General features: G+C 43.0%; 1 protein-coding gene across 1 annotated transcript in view; it reads left to right on the top strand.

The window, feature by feature from the left end:
* The first annotated feature begins 1281 nt into the window (after positions 1 to 1281).
* LOC126260302 (uncharacterized) overlaps positions 1282 to 16969 on the top strand; it is a 28627-nt gene continuing 12939 nt past the window's right edge. The window contains exons 1-2 of the mRNA XM_049957626.1: positions 1282 to 1357; positions 14645 to 14812. Of these exons, the coding sequence (XP_049813583.1) occupies positions 1288 to 1357; positions 14645 to 14812 (238 nt within the window). The 5' untranslated portion in view covers positions 1282 to 1287. The remainder of the gene's footprint in view (positions 1358 to 14644; positions 14813 to 16969) is intronic.

Below are 16969 nucleotides of genomic sequence, written 5' to 3' on the forward strand. Positions count from 1 at the left end.
TTTGACAACTTTTATTCATATTTTAAATAGTGGATGGGACGGAACCGGGGACCCTGGACATACTGATTAGTAGTAAAAGACGCTGTCCTTACACCACTGTACCCTTAAACTTCCTGGCAGATTAAAACTGTGTGCAGGACCGAGACTCGAACTCGGGACCTTTGCCTTTCGGGGGCAAGTACTCTAACAACTGAGCTCCCCAAGTGCTGCGGAGCTCAGTTGTTAGAGCACTTGCCCTCGAAAGGCAAAGGTCCGGAGTTCGAATCTCGGTCCGGCACACAGTTGTAATCTGCCAGAATGTTTCATATCAGCGCACACTCCGCTGCAGAGTGAAAATCTCATTGTACTGTGACCATATTCCGCAGATGCGGTTACTGAATGATTACACAGTTACTGAATAATCACTGTAAGTCTATAAGTGGTCAAGTCCATTAAATATTAAGGAGTATGCACAAGGACCGTTTTTTTTCAGTCTGACATTCCTTGGAAGGATCCTCAGGACGTGTATTCACACACGAAGGAGGTAGTTTATAAAATGCTTGTTCAACTGGTGCTTTACTATCGTTCGTTGGTATGCGATCAGTACTATAGCTGGATGACAGAGAGGAAGAGGCATTGTGCTTCACGTTGTGGTTTACTGTCAAAATTTCGAGATTGTAGGTTCCTAGGAGTCAGCCTATAATAGCTTCTTCCTGTCTCTTGGGAAGAAGGTAAAATTAGATTTGATATGAGATGGAGGCTTACGAATAATAGTTCTTCCTGTGCATCATTCGTGACTGGAACAAGAAAAGGAGAAGTGGCAGTAGTACATGAATTAGTCCCGCTATACACCATACGGTGCCCTGCGGAGTTCAGCTATAGATGTACACTAACTTGTAAGCAGATCACGGCAGAGACAGAGCAAGTACAAATGCAGAGAAATATAAATGACGAACGAAGTTTGCGTTCGCAGTTTAGCAGGCCAGTGACGGAAGAAATGTTGACTGTAGGCGGATCGAATAACGTGACTTCGAGGTAAGCAGATATACTGTCGTGGATGATAGCGATGCAGATAATGGTGACGTCCGCGTTGGCGCTCGGGGTGGAGTATCGCCGCTTCCGCGTCCGACCTTGGCCGGATAAGGAATCTGCGGCCCGCGTTCCGGCAGGTTCGGCGCATCCTTATCGGAAAGGAAGCGATCTTAATTTGGCGGCGCGTCGCCTGCTATCAGTAGAACGTGCACCGGTCACCCCTTAATAAGAGGCTGAGGGCCGAGCTGTAGGCACAGTTCGCATCCCACCAGCGCCATGGAAGCGTCTACCTTCGCCGCTGTCGCGTCTCTCCTGGTTCTGCTCGGCTCTTCTCCAGCAGCCTCGTGTAAGTCCTGCAGACATTTCTCTGTTATTGGTCACTAGTATTCCAACTGGTCTGTTTCAGTCTTTGGCGAACGCCTGCTCTACATTGCTGCGCACATATTCCAACCTCAGTAACCTGTGCTGCGTATCCCAGACATCGTCCACTTCCAGTTATACCCTCGACTACACTCCCAATTCGAAGTCATTGTCCCTGGACGCGTACGCCACAGATCTGTTGGTTTTTGCTAAAAGTTTCGTATGCTGATATGCAGCTCTATACATTCTAGCCCCTATTGTGGACATATACTGTACTATATATCACTTAAACAAACTTACTTCTCTAGCACCACTCTTTTAAATGTTTCCAGTTTTTAAGGGTTCTGTACTTCAATTGGTCAAAACGGTACCCTTAGGCCTATACGATCACTTGGTTATACATCTGTCTGACCGTCTGCTCAGTCTTTTCTCAGGAACGGAGAGCAATATCAAGTTGAAATTTATGTCAAATACTATGGTCTACGGTCGCTAAGAGGTGTAAAAAATCGAAACTTCTAAGTAAAGCAATCAAAAGATACGGCAATTTTTGTCATATATTTTGGCAGTCGCAAGCTCATTCATCAGAACATATGGATCAACTACCTATGTACATAACTTTGTGCAAAACCCTCAGAGCCCGTGTCCTACTTGTACTTCATTGTTTTTTTCTTCTTCTGTCTCCTCACTAACCTTTTTCGTTTCCTGAAGTGCTCAGTGCTCCGCAAACATATAATTGTCTTTGATTTAAGTCTTTCTCCTACATTCTAGGCCGTTGTATCACATGAAGAGATTCGTGTTGTTTAAGACAGTTATTTACATACATGGCAAAATGCTTCTAAATTATTCCACACTAGGCACATCCTTACAGTAAATGTTCATAGACATTAAAATTCAGTAGTTGTAACCTCTCCTTCCCTTTCAATCAGATAATTATCCATCTCTCTCTTTCCTTCATCGCATTCATCCTTGTTTACATTTTCCTCACGTCGTAATCTGTACCAAGCAGGCGTTCAACATCGCCCTTCATTTTCCCCTGGAAGACTGTGTATCCACTGATATAATATTTTGCTTCCATATATTTTCCAACATTTATAACTACACTGATTCAAGTTTTAGAAGGCTGTTAACTCAATCGAGAAATCACCTACTGCTGAATACGTTAAATGTAATACAACTTTGTCTATATGTGGAAAACCGCTTCCAGAATTCTAAAGCATGGTTCGTAAGACTTGCTTCTTTAAGGTTATAACTTTCACATTCCTTATGGGCTGATTTTATAAATAAACGACTACCACTTCTGTCTGTAAATACTATTAATACGATAGTAGTTTATATACGCTAGCCACGCATTAATAACAATTCGCGAACAGAAATAAAACGAGTTTAATTGCAATACAGTCCCTAGGGTCGTTTGTTGGAGACGACTGAAATAGGTTGTTCGTTTTCATTCCCCAGTGTTCGCATGTCATGTGACACCTGAGACAGCAGTTATTCATTTCAGTTTTTTGTTAGATATGATGAGCTACACACTGTCACAGATATTACACATAAAATGTTGTAGCCAAAATTTGACTTTTTACTTTTAGTTGTGATCCATCAGTTTTGTAGCTTTGTTCGATTTACAAAGTGACTTCCAAAAAACATTACTACCGAAGCTCTCTTCAGTTTTACAATGAGTGAACGAATTCGTAGAGTCAGTGTCTTTACCAGTAACTCCGGCAGACTCGTTTCAGAGGACATGTTTGTATACGAGCTACTGATCAGCTTTTGAAACATCGTGTCACAGTTTTCTGCTCGCTTATTGACCAGCAGCGTCGTTGTAATGAAGCCACAAAATCAGTTTAGTTTCTGCGAACATTCAGTGCTGTTCTATCTAGTTTAAGACTATATCTGTTTACTTTGTGTCGACACACAGATTATGATGAACGTTTCTGAAATGTTAAAATTTGGTTCCCGACTCGGCCTCGAACCAGGATCCCTACTTTTCACGGGAAGCCCCCAACGAATTTTTCTGCATTTTAGCATCAGTTTTTTAAATATATATGTTCTGTAAGACGAGTCTTTGAATCTTTCAAAGTATTCAATCTCATAGGAATGGGGGAAACCAATCAATGTTGATATAACGCAGCTTGGTAAAGAAATCTTAAAATATTTCGAAAGGTTCAAATGTACAAGGCTAACTTTTAAATGATACTGACGTACCTCTGAACGCCGAGATTTTCTGTGATATGGAAACATACAATTATTTAAGTAAATCCGAAACATTTGCGTGTATTATTCTCGCCATTATTGAACTTCTGTAGAACGAAAGTGTGAAAACTTCGAAATAACAATTTTTCACTGGTTTGCCCAAAATCTGAAGTGTACCTAAAGCCAGGCGTGGATGAAAATAATTTTCGTGTTCTTAACTATTCAGAAAACCGTTTGTCATTCAACACAAAATACCAAACAGTAATGTGAATACCGCATCACTTCGGTTCTGCATTATTCGACATGTACGATGTAATATTATCATACCGATAGTGTTTTATCTCCCAGGCAACCCAGTGCTTTTGAAATGTGCAACTCTCTCCATTAAATAATTAAAATTAACGTATTGCGCAGCTCTGGTGTGAGTGGTGACTTGAGTGAAAAAAATATTATCTGTTAGTCCTTTTGTTTTTCATGTGTCAGGTCTCATCGTTGTAACTACCTCTATATCATGTTGAATCTCACTCTGGTTTTTGCCTCAACGATAACAGTGGCTTTCGTACTAAGAATAAGGATAATGCTGATTATTTGCTGTCCTTTTGAGTTTAGCTGTAAAGTCTTACCAGTGCCATATTCTGACTGTGAATACTACGAGGTTCCCATAGCTGCTTCAACTCACTTCTACAATAAAACTGACATTCGCTGCCCAAATAAGACTCAAAGATCTTGTCCAAGCCTCAGTCATATCTGCCTTTCTTTCGTAGTTTTCACACTACACAGAAATAACGCTGCTGGACCTTCATACCTGATTTTGCGGAGTGTTTGACTTAACTTAGGACACAGGGCTGACCTTCCCACTGCAGGACAATGTAGGACGAACTGTAACTGAAGGTTAGAAGAATAGTTGGCCCAGTACTGCACACGTGTGAACCTGAAGGGAGAGACACTTCTTGGTATACAGTATCTGCTGCACAATAAGGGTAAATCAAAGCATGCAGACTTAGATTCTGAGTGAAAAACTATTGGCAGTCAAGCGTGAAACATCCAGTAGCACCGGAGGAGAGTCTTCCTAAAAGTCATTGACCATGCCAATTAGATCGTTCCAGTATTCGAAAAGCATTTGATTCAAGGCTACACTAATGAACAGTAACAAACTACAATCGTATGGGTTACAGAAAAGTGGCTGATGTGATGATTTATTGGCAGGGAGGATGCAGTATGTGATCTTGAATGGAAGATCATCGACAGACGTGAACGTAAAGATAGTGGTATAGCAGAGCAGTGCGTTGACCCGCTGCTTTTGATTTTGTATGCTAAAGGGCTGACAGACGACAATAACAGGAAAAAATAGTGAAAAATAGCTACAAATAAGTCAGGTCTTGAAAAGACTTCGAAGTTGTACTGACAGTGGCAAGTTCCTTTAAAAGTTAAGAAACGTAGAAATGTTCACCAAGGAGCGAAAACCTTATCCTACAATATCGATGAGTCACAACAGGGATCCGTGAACTAATATAAAGCCCGCATCTAGTGGTCGTGCGGTAGCGTTCTCGCTTTCCACGCCCGGGTTTCCGGGTTCGATTCCCGGCGGGGTCAGGGATTTTCTCTGCCTCGTGATGGCTGGGTGTCCTTAGGTTAGTTAGGTTAGTTAGGTTTAAGTAGTTCTAAGTTCTACGGGACTGATGACCATAGATGTTAAGTCCCATAGTGCTCAGAGCCATTTGAACTAATATAAATATTTTTCATAATTTTGTTCTTGTCGAGGTCCACAGCCTCAATATGTTTTAGGAAAGAAAACGTGGTCCAGCGTTTATTGTCCGTGTATTAGCTAATTTCGACCATCGATCATTTTCAAGCACTTATCGCAAGCTTCAAGCTCCACATCAGAAGAAAGCCAATACACATGTAAGGGCCACACACACAGTGAAAATGATATGTGTCTTTATGTATGTACTGGCTTCTTTGTGATGTGATGCTTAAAGCTTGTGATAAGTGGTCGAAAATGACCGACGGTCAAAATTAGCTAATAGCATGGACAATAAATATATTACAGCCCGTTTGGACTATGTTTCCTTTCTTCATGCAAATATCTGGATGGAGTAGTTTGTGGAAATATGAATACGAATAATTATAGTTGGAGCAGGTTCATTGGTGGGATAATGGAAAATAGCAGTCAGTCTACAATGGAGAAGGCTTACAAACCAATTGTGGGACGCTTTCCAGATTATTACTTATGTGTGTGTGCCACACATGCCAGACGGTATTAAGAGATATTGCAGGTATACAAATAAGGGCAGCACGAATGGTAACAGGTTTCTCCTATCTATGGGAGAGCGTCACCGAGAAGCTGGAAAAAAATGGCAAACTCTTGAAGACATGTGAAAACTGTCCCATGATGGGTTGCTTATAAAGTTTTAAGAACGAGTTTGAAGTGACGTATCTAACAAAATTCTTCGGCCAGTTGCATTTCACTCCCGTTGGAACCACAAAGACGAGAAGGGACTCATTACAGCGAGCACAATAAAATGAATGGTGATATTCTGCCCACGCTCCATAGCACGTGATTTGAAAAGAAACAACAGGTTTCAATTGTTTATTGCCGACGAACTCTTAAAGATAGAAACAGATTGCGCGTGTCACTGGGTAGAGGAGGGTTCAAAGTCTTGACGCAGCTGCCCTGTTGTTTATTTGAAGTAACATGGCGACAGCACCAGAAGAGAAATCACGTTGTGTGTGTTGGAATTTGCGCGAAGTCAATCCATTGTTTAAGTGTAATGTGCATTCTGTCGTCGATTCAGCAACAGGCCGCCTCTACACAAGCAGATTTATGGGTGGCACACAAAAGTCTTTGAAGAGGGCTGCACACGCAAAAAGAAGAGTACTGGTCGACCACGCTCGTTTGATGAAACTGTCGAACGTATCCGAGATGAGTTCACAAAGACCCTTCCGGAATTCCACAAGATGGGCAGGCCAGGAACTTCAACTTCCTCAAAATACGGTTTGGGTGTTCGAAACGGCGCCTGCATATGGAGCCTTAGAAGCTGCAGTCACTACAGCAACTGCGTCCCGGCGACCATAATGGAAAGTATGAATTTTACGTTTCAGTTCTCCGGGATATGACAGAGGACTCTTTTTCGGAACAACTCATCTTTTTTGGACGAATCGACGTTTCATCTATCGGGTAAAGTAAACCGCCAAAATGCAATAATTTGGGAGTCATAAAATCCTCGTCATCGAACACGAAAGATACTCACTGAAACGTAATGTGCTTTGTGCCGTTTCTGTTCAAAAGGTTTATGTACCTTCCTTTTTTTTACGTAAACTTTTACAGAAATGTCATATTTGGACGAGCTACAAAATTGGTTGTTGCATCAAGTTAACGAAGAGTCCAATGATTTCATTTTTATGCGTGTTGGCGCCCCGCCTTACTTCCTCCTTGAGGTGCAACGTCATCTTAACAATACCATCCCACAACGCTGGATTAGAGGAGGTGAACAATAAAGATCTTGTTCATTGCCGTTGGACCCCCAAATCACAAGGCCAATGCTTTTTTTTCTGTGGAATGCATATGACAGAGTCTTTGTCCCATCTATGACAGCTACTGTAGTAGCTGGAAGTCTCTGTACGTCCATCTTCTCAAAGATAATTGCGGGACTAGCCTGTTCGGTACAGGATGTCAAATCAAACATCTTTCGGCCATCTAATTTCCAAAATTATTTTATTTTTCCACCAGTTTCGCCGATTTACTACGCCATCTCTGCCGATGATGGTTGAAGTGATCGCTGTATCAAGCAGATATCTACAGATGCCAGTATTTGAATGCTGGCCAATATTGTGATCGTAACCGAGGTTCGAATCCTCCTGAACGTCGGTGAGGTGGCTTGAAGATGGCGTAATTAATCGCCGAAACTGGTAACCAAATAAAATAAGTATGGAAATCAGACGGCTGAAAGGTGTTCGATTTGACATCCTGAATAGCTGAAATGTCGACTCAATAAACAGGGAGCTGTTGAATCCAGTATGGGATGAAATAGACCACCGTCCCGATGTTTCTGGAACAACGGATGGTGCTCATGTTGAGCGTATGGTATAGCGACTGTCCGAACATAAAACGTTGAACCACCCTCTATCCAGTAACACGAGCAATGTGTTTCTATATTTTAAAGTTTGTTTGTGATAAATTGAAATACGTTCTTTCCTTTAACGCGAAGTACGCTCTGTTATGCACTCCACAGGGTTTCCCAGGATATGGATGTAAGTATACGGAAAAAACCCGTGATAAGACGAATGTAGACTAGACCCATGAAATGTGTTCCAATAACACAGAAATGGTTCTTTCTCCCACCATGTTTGCGTTACTGCCTGTGACAGCTTCTGTGTCGAACCTAACCTTTCTTCCGAAGGTGAAACGAATGTGTGTAGCCAAGTTGCAGCCCACGTGGTTCGCGAAACACTCTGTGCTGAGCGTTTTACGTGTATTTAATGTCGGGACGCCGAGGGTAGCTAGAGAGGCAAATGCAAATTTCCGTAAGGACAGTGCGAGAGCCGGGACTTCTCGGCCGGGCTGTGCGCGGGGATTGGCCGTAAGAGCTGCCGTTTAACGGCTCGGCGACAATGCCTGCAGAGCCCCTGCCGCCCGCCCGGCACTGTCCCTGTTTCGCGACTAAAAGGCCCTCCGGAGTCGGCCGACTGCGGATGGGGGGAGGGAGCAGGAGGGAGGTTGTGGGTGGGGGTAGGGAGCGGGTGGGTGGGGGTGGGAGCTCACGGAAGGCCCGGCTGAGGCGACCGGCGCCGCATCAATACGGCGGGCCGGCTATTAATATGCAGATGAGCCTCCGCGCCTCTGCTCGCCTCAGCGGCCTTCCACGTGTAACACACGCGCCTATCGATTACGCCGCTACCAAGCCTTACGGATTGGCCTACAGATCCCACGATGCATCTCCCTAACTACTCCACCACTTTTCTTCATCCCTTGCCTCCTCCTCTGAATTACCAGTTTTCTCACCTTTTCGTTAGTGGTTGTTGTAGGGGTTGCGACAGTGCGTCTGCTGCTAATGGCAGTCACATGTTACTTATGGCACTCTCAGACTACTGAGATCACGTCTTTACTAACCGCAGCAAAAGATCATGACGTGAGACACTAAAACTACTAGTAGTGTAGTGCTGTTTTGGCAGCAAAACAACAGACTATTCAGACAGAGGTATAGAGAATATGAAATACGGACTGACGATTGCAAAAGTGTCTTCCCTGAAGGAGAGAAATATTTTAATATCTGTTATACGACGGGCGTTCAGTAAGTAATGCAACGTTTTTTTCCCGGAAATTTCAGTAGATGAAGATGTGGAACAGGTTGTGGGACATCGTGAAATATTCTCACTTCAGTCCCTATAGTTTCACGAAGTTCCGATAAGTGGCAGCGTATACGTAGCCTACAAAATGACGTCCGTGACGGAGGTTTATTGTATGATTATATGATAGCGGAACAAACACTGGTAGCAGTTACTTCTGTAAAATATCTGGGAGTATGCGTACGGAACGATTTGAAGTGGAATGATCATATAAAATTTATTGTTGGTAAGGCGGGTGCCAGGTTAAGATTCATTGGGAGAGTCCTTAGAAAATGTAGTCCATCAACAAAGGAGGTGGCTTACAAAACACTCGTTCGACCTTCACTTGAGTATTGCTCATCAGTGAGGGATCCGTACCAGATCGGGTTGACAGAGGAGATAAGAGAAGATCCAAAGAAGAGGGGCGCGTTTCTTCACAGGGTTATATGGTAAGCGTGATAGCGTTACGGAGATGTTTAGCAAACTCAAAAAAAAAATGGTTCAAATGGCTCTGAGCGCTATGGGACTTAACATCTGTGGTCATCAGTCCCCTAGAACTTAGAACTACTTAAACCTAACTAACCTAAGGACATCACACACATCCATGCCCGAGGCAGGATTCGAACCTTCGACCGTAGCAGTCCCGCGGTTCCGGACTGAGCGCCTAGAACCGCTAGACCACCGCGGCCGGCAGCAAACTCAAGTGGCAGACTCTGCAAAAGAGGGACTCTGCATCGCGGTGTAGCTTGCTGTTCAGGTTTCGAGAGGGTGCGTTTCTGGATGAGGTATCGAATGTGTTGCTTCCTCCTACTTATACCTCCCGAGGAGATCACGAATGTAAAATTAGAGAGATTCGAGCGCTCACGGAGGTTTTCCTGCAGTCGTTCTTCCCGCGAACCATACGCGACTGGTAAAGGAGAGGGAGGTAATGACAGTGGCACGTAAAGTTCCCTCCGCCACACACCGTTGAGTGGCTTGCGGAGTACAAATGTAGATGTAGATGTAGGTGCGTTCCAGGCAGAGAGCTAGCATTGAGGTTCTTTTGGCGAAAACGCAGAACCTCGAAGATGTTCGTAGCCGCTTGCAGAAGTTGTACGGAGACCTATCAATGAACAGAAGCACGGTGAGTCGTTGGACGAGGCTTCTACCATCGCCTGAACAAGGTCGCGCAAATCCGTCTCATCTCCTGCGCGTCGGCTGGCTGTACACACCCTCAGGAAATTGAAGAAACGACTTCAGTGTGTTCTTCGCCACAAAAATGGGAACGAATTCTCCTTCTCCATGACAACAGTAACTGCGAGTGCGTTGACACTTCAGGTAAGACCGTACTGAACGGAACTACACTGCAGGAGAGCGGCTCGGGGGGGGGGGGGGCGCTACGCGAACAAATATTGTTTAAACAAGATCGCATGAGACAGAACGCACTACGGGCAGCGGAATTAGGCCACGCCGCAGTGCGAGACAAAGTTGATCGACTTGCCAGCTATGACGTGCCGTGCGGCATGGCGTAGTTCTGTTGTCGCTAATACGGTATAGTGAGTGTCGCGACACTGCACGTCACTCAAACCAGCTTTGGTCTTGCGAAACGGAAGTTTACCAAAACAACGGTACGCAAGAAGAAATTAATTGTACGAATAGGTGGATATCCAAAGTTATATGACTTTCAAAATAAACATTATATGCAAAGGCCAGAAAAAGCAACATTTGGAAAGATATTGCCAATGAAAATGGAATAAACATAACATACGAATACCTAAAAATCACATTTTTTACTTTGTCAAACGGACGAATAGGTCTTTATTTTTTATATTTAGACGTTTATTATTACATTTTTTATCATGCATTTTCTTCCCGACGACATCTGTTTACTATATCGTTTTGCAGCATCAAACTGCTTTGCGGGGAACTAAGTAATCTTTGGATCTGTCCCATGTCTAGATAGTATTATTTACAAAATCGCCTCCTATATGAAGCAGATAATATAACTTTATCTTTTCGGTCTCCTCATTGTAAAACAACACTGTTTGTGTCTGAGAAAATTGTCCAAGACACGAGTGGGAAGAATCACGTTCTCTACATTTTTCGTACTGAGACAGATCCTGAAGTAGTAATTCCTGATCTTTTGGCACAGTATTCCAAAAACGGTTTCTGAAATTGTTCGGAGTCTTAAATCTGTAACCGTATACTTTTCTTCAGTTGGTCATCTATCAGTGTACTAGGATAAGGTCTCATCAGACAGGTTCTTAATGGAAAATCTTCTCCTTCAACAATCACATGAGGTAGTCGAATGTCGTGCATGGTAATTCTTTTGGATCTCGTACAGTCAGAGTATTTCTTTCCGGATTTGTAGCTAAATCTCACCATGAAGAGATCCCTGCATGACTATTCTTTCATAAATTTATAGTCTGCTTTCTGACATAACTAAGAAATTGTCATATCCATGTCACTTTCGTCCATTTTGCTCGGATGTTGACACACGACTGCAGTCAAAATTTGCTACGTATCATCGCGGAACTGCAGTTTAAATGCGTTATACTTAACAGAGACTCCTTAGTACCGCGCCGCTGCTCTGCTACAGTGCAGTTCCGTCAGTGAGGTCTTACCTTATGAACACACAAGAGTTCAGACCCCACTTAGCTTCATCGTCACTTCGTGTTAGCCGGAGAAACCGACAACAGGTGACCCCGACCGACTCGGTGACGAACCACTGGACTGTAGAGTATGCGCTTGCGAGCAACATGCTCTCGAGAAGCTCTTGAGCTGCTCGTTTCAATGTACGCACGCATCTTTCTACATATTTCATTCACACGTTACAATTCAATGACACTGAAGCTAGCAACCTATACTAGCTGTCTAGAGATACGATGATTGTATTGTCATCAACTGCGATTTGATGTATCATCTGTTTCATTAAAGTATTTTAATGGATGGAGTTTCCTGCCCATTTGCAGATCACCCATGGCGTATGTGCAAGTGAGAGAGAAGTTCAGAGAGACGACTGGTGGAAAAGAACGCTCCTTTGACCTGCCTTAAAAAAACTCTAACGGTCAGTGGGGCTCTCGCCTCTGCTTGGGCGTATTGTGTTTTCTACGAGTACAACAACCCGTAAATTGACTCAACTAATTACCTCTAATTCCCGCACACAGTTGCACGTAACGCGTCACACATTGAACCTTATGCTTTACATTGTCATAATGAATGTCGTACATCGAGTAGCAAAGAGCCCAGGATGGCATTACGAAGCGCTGGTAACTGCTGCATTGTGAACATCGCAGAAAAAGCATGCACGCTATATCGTTCTTCTTGCAAGCATGTCCTCTATTTTCTGCCTCTACTTCATCTCCTAATACTTATTGAAGACCTTGAAAGTAACATTTCATTACTCTGTCACTTGATCTCCACAGTAGTTACCGCTCACAAACTGTTTTCAGGAAAATGTTTCCGAGAGCATGTTCCACCAGTTTTGTTTTCCTCTGGAATGTTTCTTTAAAAAAAATGTCTAAGAAAATTTTCATTGGATTTATTTTGTATCCAGCTTTAGCACGTGTCTACAGTTCTGTTTATTCCAGATAGTCTTCGTCTATATTAACTTCTAGCGATCTACCTCTGCTTTGCACAGGTAGCATTAAGAATCTACCGCCGGTCGACTTGTGCGGAGAAGCTGTAATTTTGTTTACGGACCACTTCGTAGAGTCATGATTAGAATTCAGAGAACAATAATAGGTAATTTGAATATAAACTCCACATTCTTGAATAGCTTAAACGATTTAAGTAGTGCACGCCAAGAGTGTTCTCAGGAGGTACAAATTAATCGACAACTGTCATCATAGTTCACACAATTTGTACGTCATAGATATAAATTAAGTACACAGACCTTTCTCGTGAAACAGTCCATCAAATTAGAGAAAACCATATCAAAATTCCTACTTAGTAGTTACTGAGAGTAGCCTTCACATACAGTCAGAAAACTGTGTCGGGGCATTTCAGTTTGTATCGTGTAGTGATTGTCCAGCTCTCACTTGCATAGAGAAGTACAGTCTAGAAGCAAGCCTTGGTCAAAGCTTTCCTTGTCTTGAGAATCATGTGGCTGATTTTTACCGAACATCTTCTCTTCTTTTTCGTCTGTTACTCAGTTTTACAATTGTCGGATTCCTTTTGCTTCATTTTTTTGTGAGCTGCTTACTACGAGGAGCTTTATATTCATTACATGTATATGTACTTCTGTAACTTACGAAAAGTAAACGTAATTTGTTATCGTTCCAAGGACGTATGTAGCAAAAGAGACGGGAGGGGAGCTGCCCTCACCTCCTAGAAAAAAAAAACCGTATTCGCAAAACGAACTCACATCGTGCTTTGTCTTAGAGCCATAACAGTTCGGTATCAAGTATGTGTACAGCGTATTGAATAGTAGAAAGTGCAGTGAGCGACGTTATTCTCCATGCAACTTTAAATCCCGGGTGGGTCTGGGTTCAAATGGCTCTGAGCACTATGGGACTCAATTGCTGAGGTCATTAGTCCCCTAGAACTTAGAACTAGTTAAACCTAACTAACCTAAGGACATCACAAACATCCATGCCCTAGGCAGGATTCGAACCTGCGACAGTAGCGGTCTTGCGGTTCCAGACTGCAGCGCCTTTAACCGCACGGCCACTTCGGCCGGCGGTGGGTCTGGGTTCTGATCTCTTAATGGTGTGTGTGATGTCCTTAGGTTAGATAGGTTTAAGTAGTTCTAAGTTCTAAGGGACTGATGACCACAGATGTTAAGTCCCATAGTGCTCAGCGCCATTTGAACCATCTTAATGGTGTACTTTCAATTGGCAGTTGTTTTTGTCGTTTTTATAACCCAACATCCAAATTTACTACACTTGTCAGTACAGAAAGTACTCGCGTGTACTTGGCGGGCAGCCAAATATGTAAAAATCTCACCAAACTTTTACTCCCTTAGTTAAACAGATAGTGTGTATAAGTGCTCATTGTAAATTGGCAGGATTAATATGCTCGGTAATTAACAATTACTGATGACTTTTATTTTGTAAGAAACTGTGCTTCGATTCTTCCTCCTATCCTCTTCCCTCCTTTCAGTTTTCTATTTTAGTTGCTGCAGCCCCTGCCCTCCTCTTTCCTCAGATCCTAGATACACCTTAAATGTCTTCACTTACAGCATGCTGTATGGCAATAGGCAGCGACTTACTACAGTTCAGTGAAATTAAATTTCGTCAGAGTTGTACAGAAGTTTCTTTTTATTTAAATGGCGACCAGTTTAGGCCTTTAGTCCGTTATCAAGCCATCCACACAAGTCCTACCATAACATCATAATGTAAGTACACTGGCAAAAATACTTGTATGAGTGCTAAGTGCAAGCTTCTGTTCGTGTAAGACAGTCCAGTTCCACCGGAAAAAAACTGTTCTTTGTTTTGTTTTGCTGCTTGCAAGACTGACTCTCATATGCAAATAGTACCTTGAACTTCGTCACTCATACAAGAAATAGCGCTAGCGTACTCACGTTATGTTGTTATGGTAGGACTTGAGTGGATGGCTTGATAATAGCTTTGTAATTTAATTGACTCTTGACTTTTCTGCTCTGTTGAGCTGCTGATGATATCGCCAGCAAGTCAGTGGTCTCAACAGATAATTCGACGTCAGTCAAGTTTGGTGGTGGTTGTTGCTCACATGAACTTCCAGCAGCTTCAGGCAGTAAATGAAGTTCTCTCCCACGAACTGACTCTGTGCTGAAAGAGCGCGCCGCCCTCTGTTGCAGACGTGAACCCGTGGCCGAAGTGCGACCTGCAGCACAACTGGTACTCGTGTCGCAGCCACCCGGGCGGCGCCGTCATCTGCGACCTCAACGTGAAGCGCGACACGGACGAACCGCTGGCAGTGCGCTCCACGCACCACCACAGCTACAGCAACACCTCTCTCCCTGCTGGTGCGTATCTATCGCTGACTGTCTTCTGTGCGATTCTCAGCAGTTCCGCCACAGGACTTACAAACGGGAGACAGTCCTCTTCAGACTAACATCTATTCCGCAGCCTCTCGTAGAACATAGTTACCTCACAGGAATGTTAATCAATAAGCCTGATTCACTTCAGGGAGCAGAAGTAAAAATATATGAATGCAGACTGAAGCGACGAATGAAGATCTGTTCCGGGACTGGGGTTCGAATCCAGGTCTTCTGCCCACTATGCAGATGCGCTTACCACTGCAAGACCCTGGCACAGTGGTTTTGCACATCCATAATCCCCATTTACGCCTCAGTTCACTTGGTATTCCCCCTAAAATCAAACAGAATTGCAGAGGCTCTCCATCTGTACTGGAACAGCACGTCAGCATCGAATGAAGCAGGAGATCACGTTTGAATCATAAATTCTCATCCCGCACTTCAGTCTCGATATATACAACATCAATATTCGAGACTTGGAAAGGTCTCTGGAACCATACAGTTTCTTTTGAAGAAAGCACCAATGCATGTGTATCAGGCAGAATCCACATTTCGTTCGATGCTGAGGTGCTATTCCAATACAGATGGAGGGCCTCTGCAGTACTGCTCGAGTTTAGGGGAAATGATAAGTGGGATGAGCCGTGAATGGGAAACTGGGTGACGAGGGAGACGCACTAGGGTAGGGCAGCTGTGCAAAGCCACTGTGCCTGGGTGGGTTAGTGGTTAGCAAATCTGCATAGTGAGCAGGAGACCTGGGTTCCATTCCTGATTGTGGTACAAATTTCCATTCAGAGCTTCTATCTGCATATATAAACAGACTTGGAAACGTCACTGGGAGCATATATCTTCACTTAAATAAAAATAAACGTGATTTGTCGATGACATTGTAATTCTGTCAGAGACAACAAAGAACTTGGAAGTGTAGCTGAACGGAATGGAGAGTGTCTTGAAAGGAGTATATGAGATTAACACCAAAAACAGTCGAATTAAATCAGGCGATGCTGAAGGAATGACTCGTAAATTACGAAGTGAGACACTAAACGTAGTAGATGAGTTTTGGATTTAGGCAGTAAAATAATTGATGTTCGCTAAAGCAGAAAGGATGTAAAATGTAATCTAACATTGACAAAAGGCGCGTCTGAAGAAGAGAAATTTCTTTACAAAGAATATAAATTGAAGTGTTTGGAAGTCATTTCTGATGATATTTGTCTGGAGAGTAGCCTTGTACGAAACTGAAGCATAGACGATAAAAAATTAGGATCAGAATAGAACATAGGATTTTGAAATATGGAGCTACAGGAGCATGATAAACATTAGTTGCGTAGACCACGTGACTAATGATGACGTACTAAATAGAACTGCTGCCGAAAAAAATTTGTAGTGTAACTGGACAGAAGAAATGGCTGATGAATAGGAGATATTCCGCGATATGAGTAAATTGTTAATTTACTATTGGAAGGAAGTGTGAGTGGTGAAAATTGCAGAGGTACCCAAGACACAAGCACAGGCAGGTTTAAATGGATGTAGGCTGCAGCAGTTATTTGCAGACGAAGAGTCTCGCGCAGGATATAGTAGCGTGGAGAGCTGCATCAAATCAGTCCTCGGACTGAAGATCACGACAACAACAAAGCTTAGTCCGCTTTGTTTCGAACTTAGAATACCCCAAGTGTACAGTTGAATAACTGGATATTGACTCATTTTTCATTCTTTCACTCCCTTTTGTCTTATTGAAGTTTCTTTTGGGGGAGCAGGTAAAGTAAACAAAATTTTTATTCAGCAAAAGAGACAGAAACGATACTGTGGTAGCCTCTCCAAAAGATCTGTCAGCTTTCACACTCAGTTCCTAGTCCATTTACTCGCTAACGGTATTTGTAGCAAATAATAAAAATCTGATTAATTTGATTTATGCCGTCACATATGAGACAGAATGAGTCAGATGGAAGATCTGTACTCTGGAGCAAAGGTGTTAAGGTGTTTAAGGAGCATGCGTCAGAAATAATCATGTTTTAACCGATAAACTTCATCACTGCAATCATTCTCCACTGTCTTGTGCTGTCCTCTCCGTAACCTGAAAATGTTACCAATTTGTTACTTTCAGTAGATCCTCAAATATTTTCTTTCTTGACTGCCCCTTAATTTTCCTCC

Source organism: Schistocerca nitens, chromosome 5, assembly GCF_023898315.1.
Source record: "Schistocerca nitens isolate TAMUIC-IGC-003100 chromosome 5, iqSchNite1.1, whole genome shotgun sequence".
NCBI classification, from domain to species: domain Eukaryota; kingdom Metazoa; phylum Arthropoda; class Insecta; order Orthoptera; family Acrididae; genus Schistocerca; species Schistocerca nitens.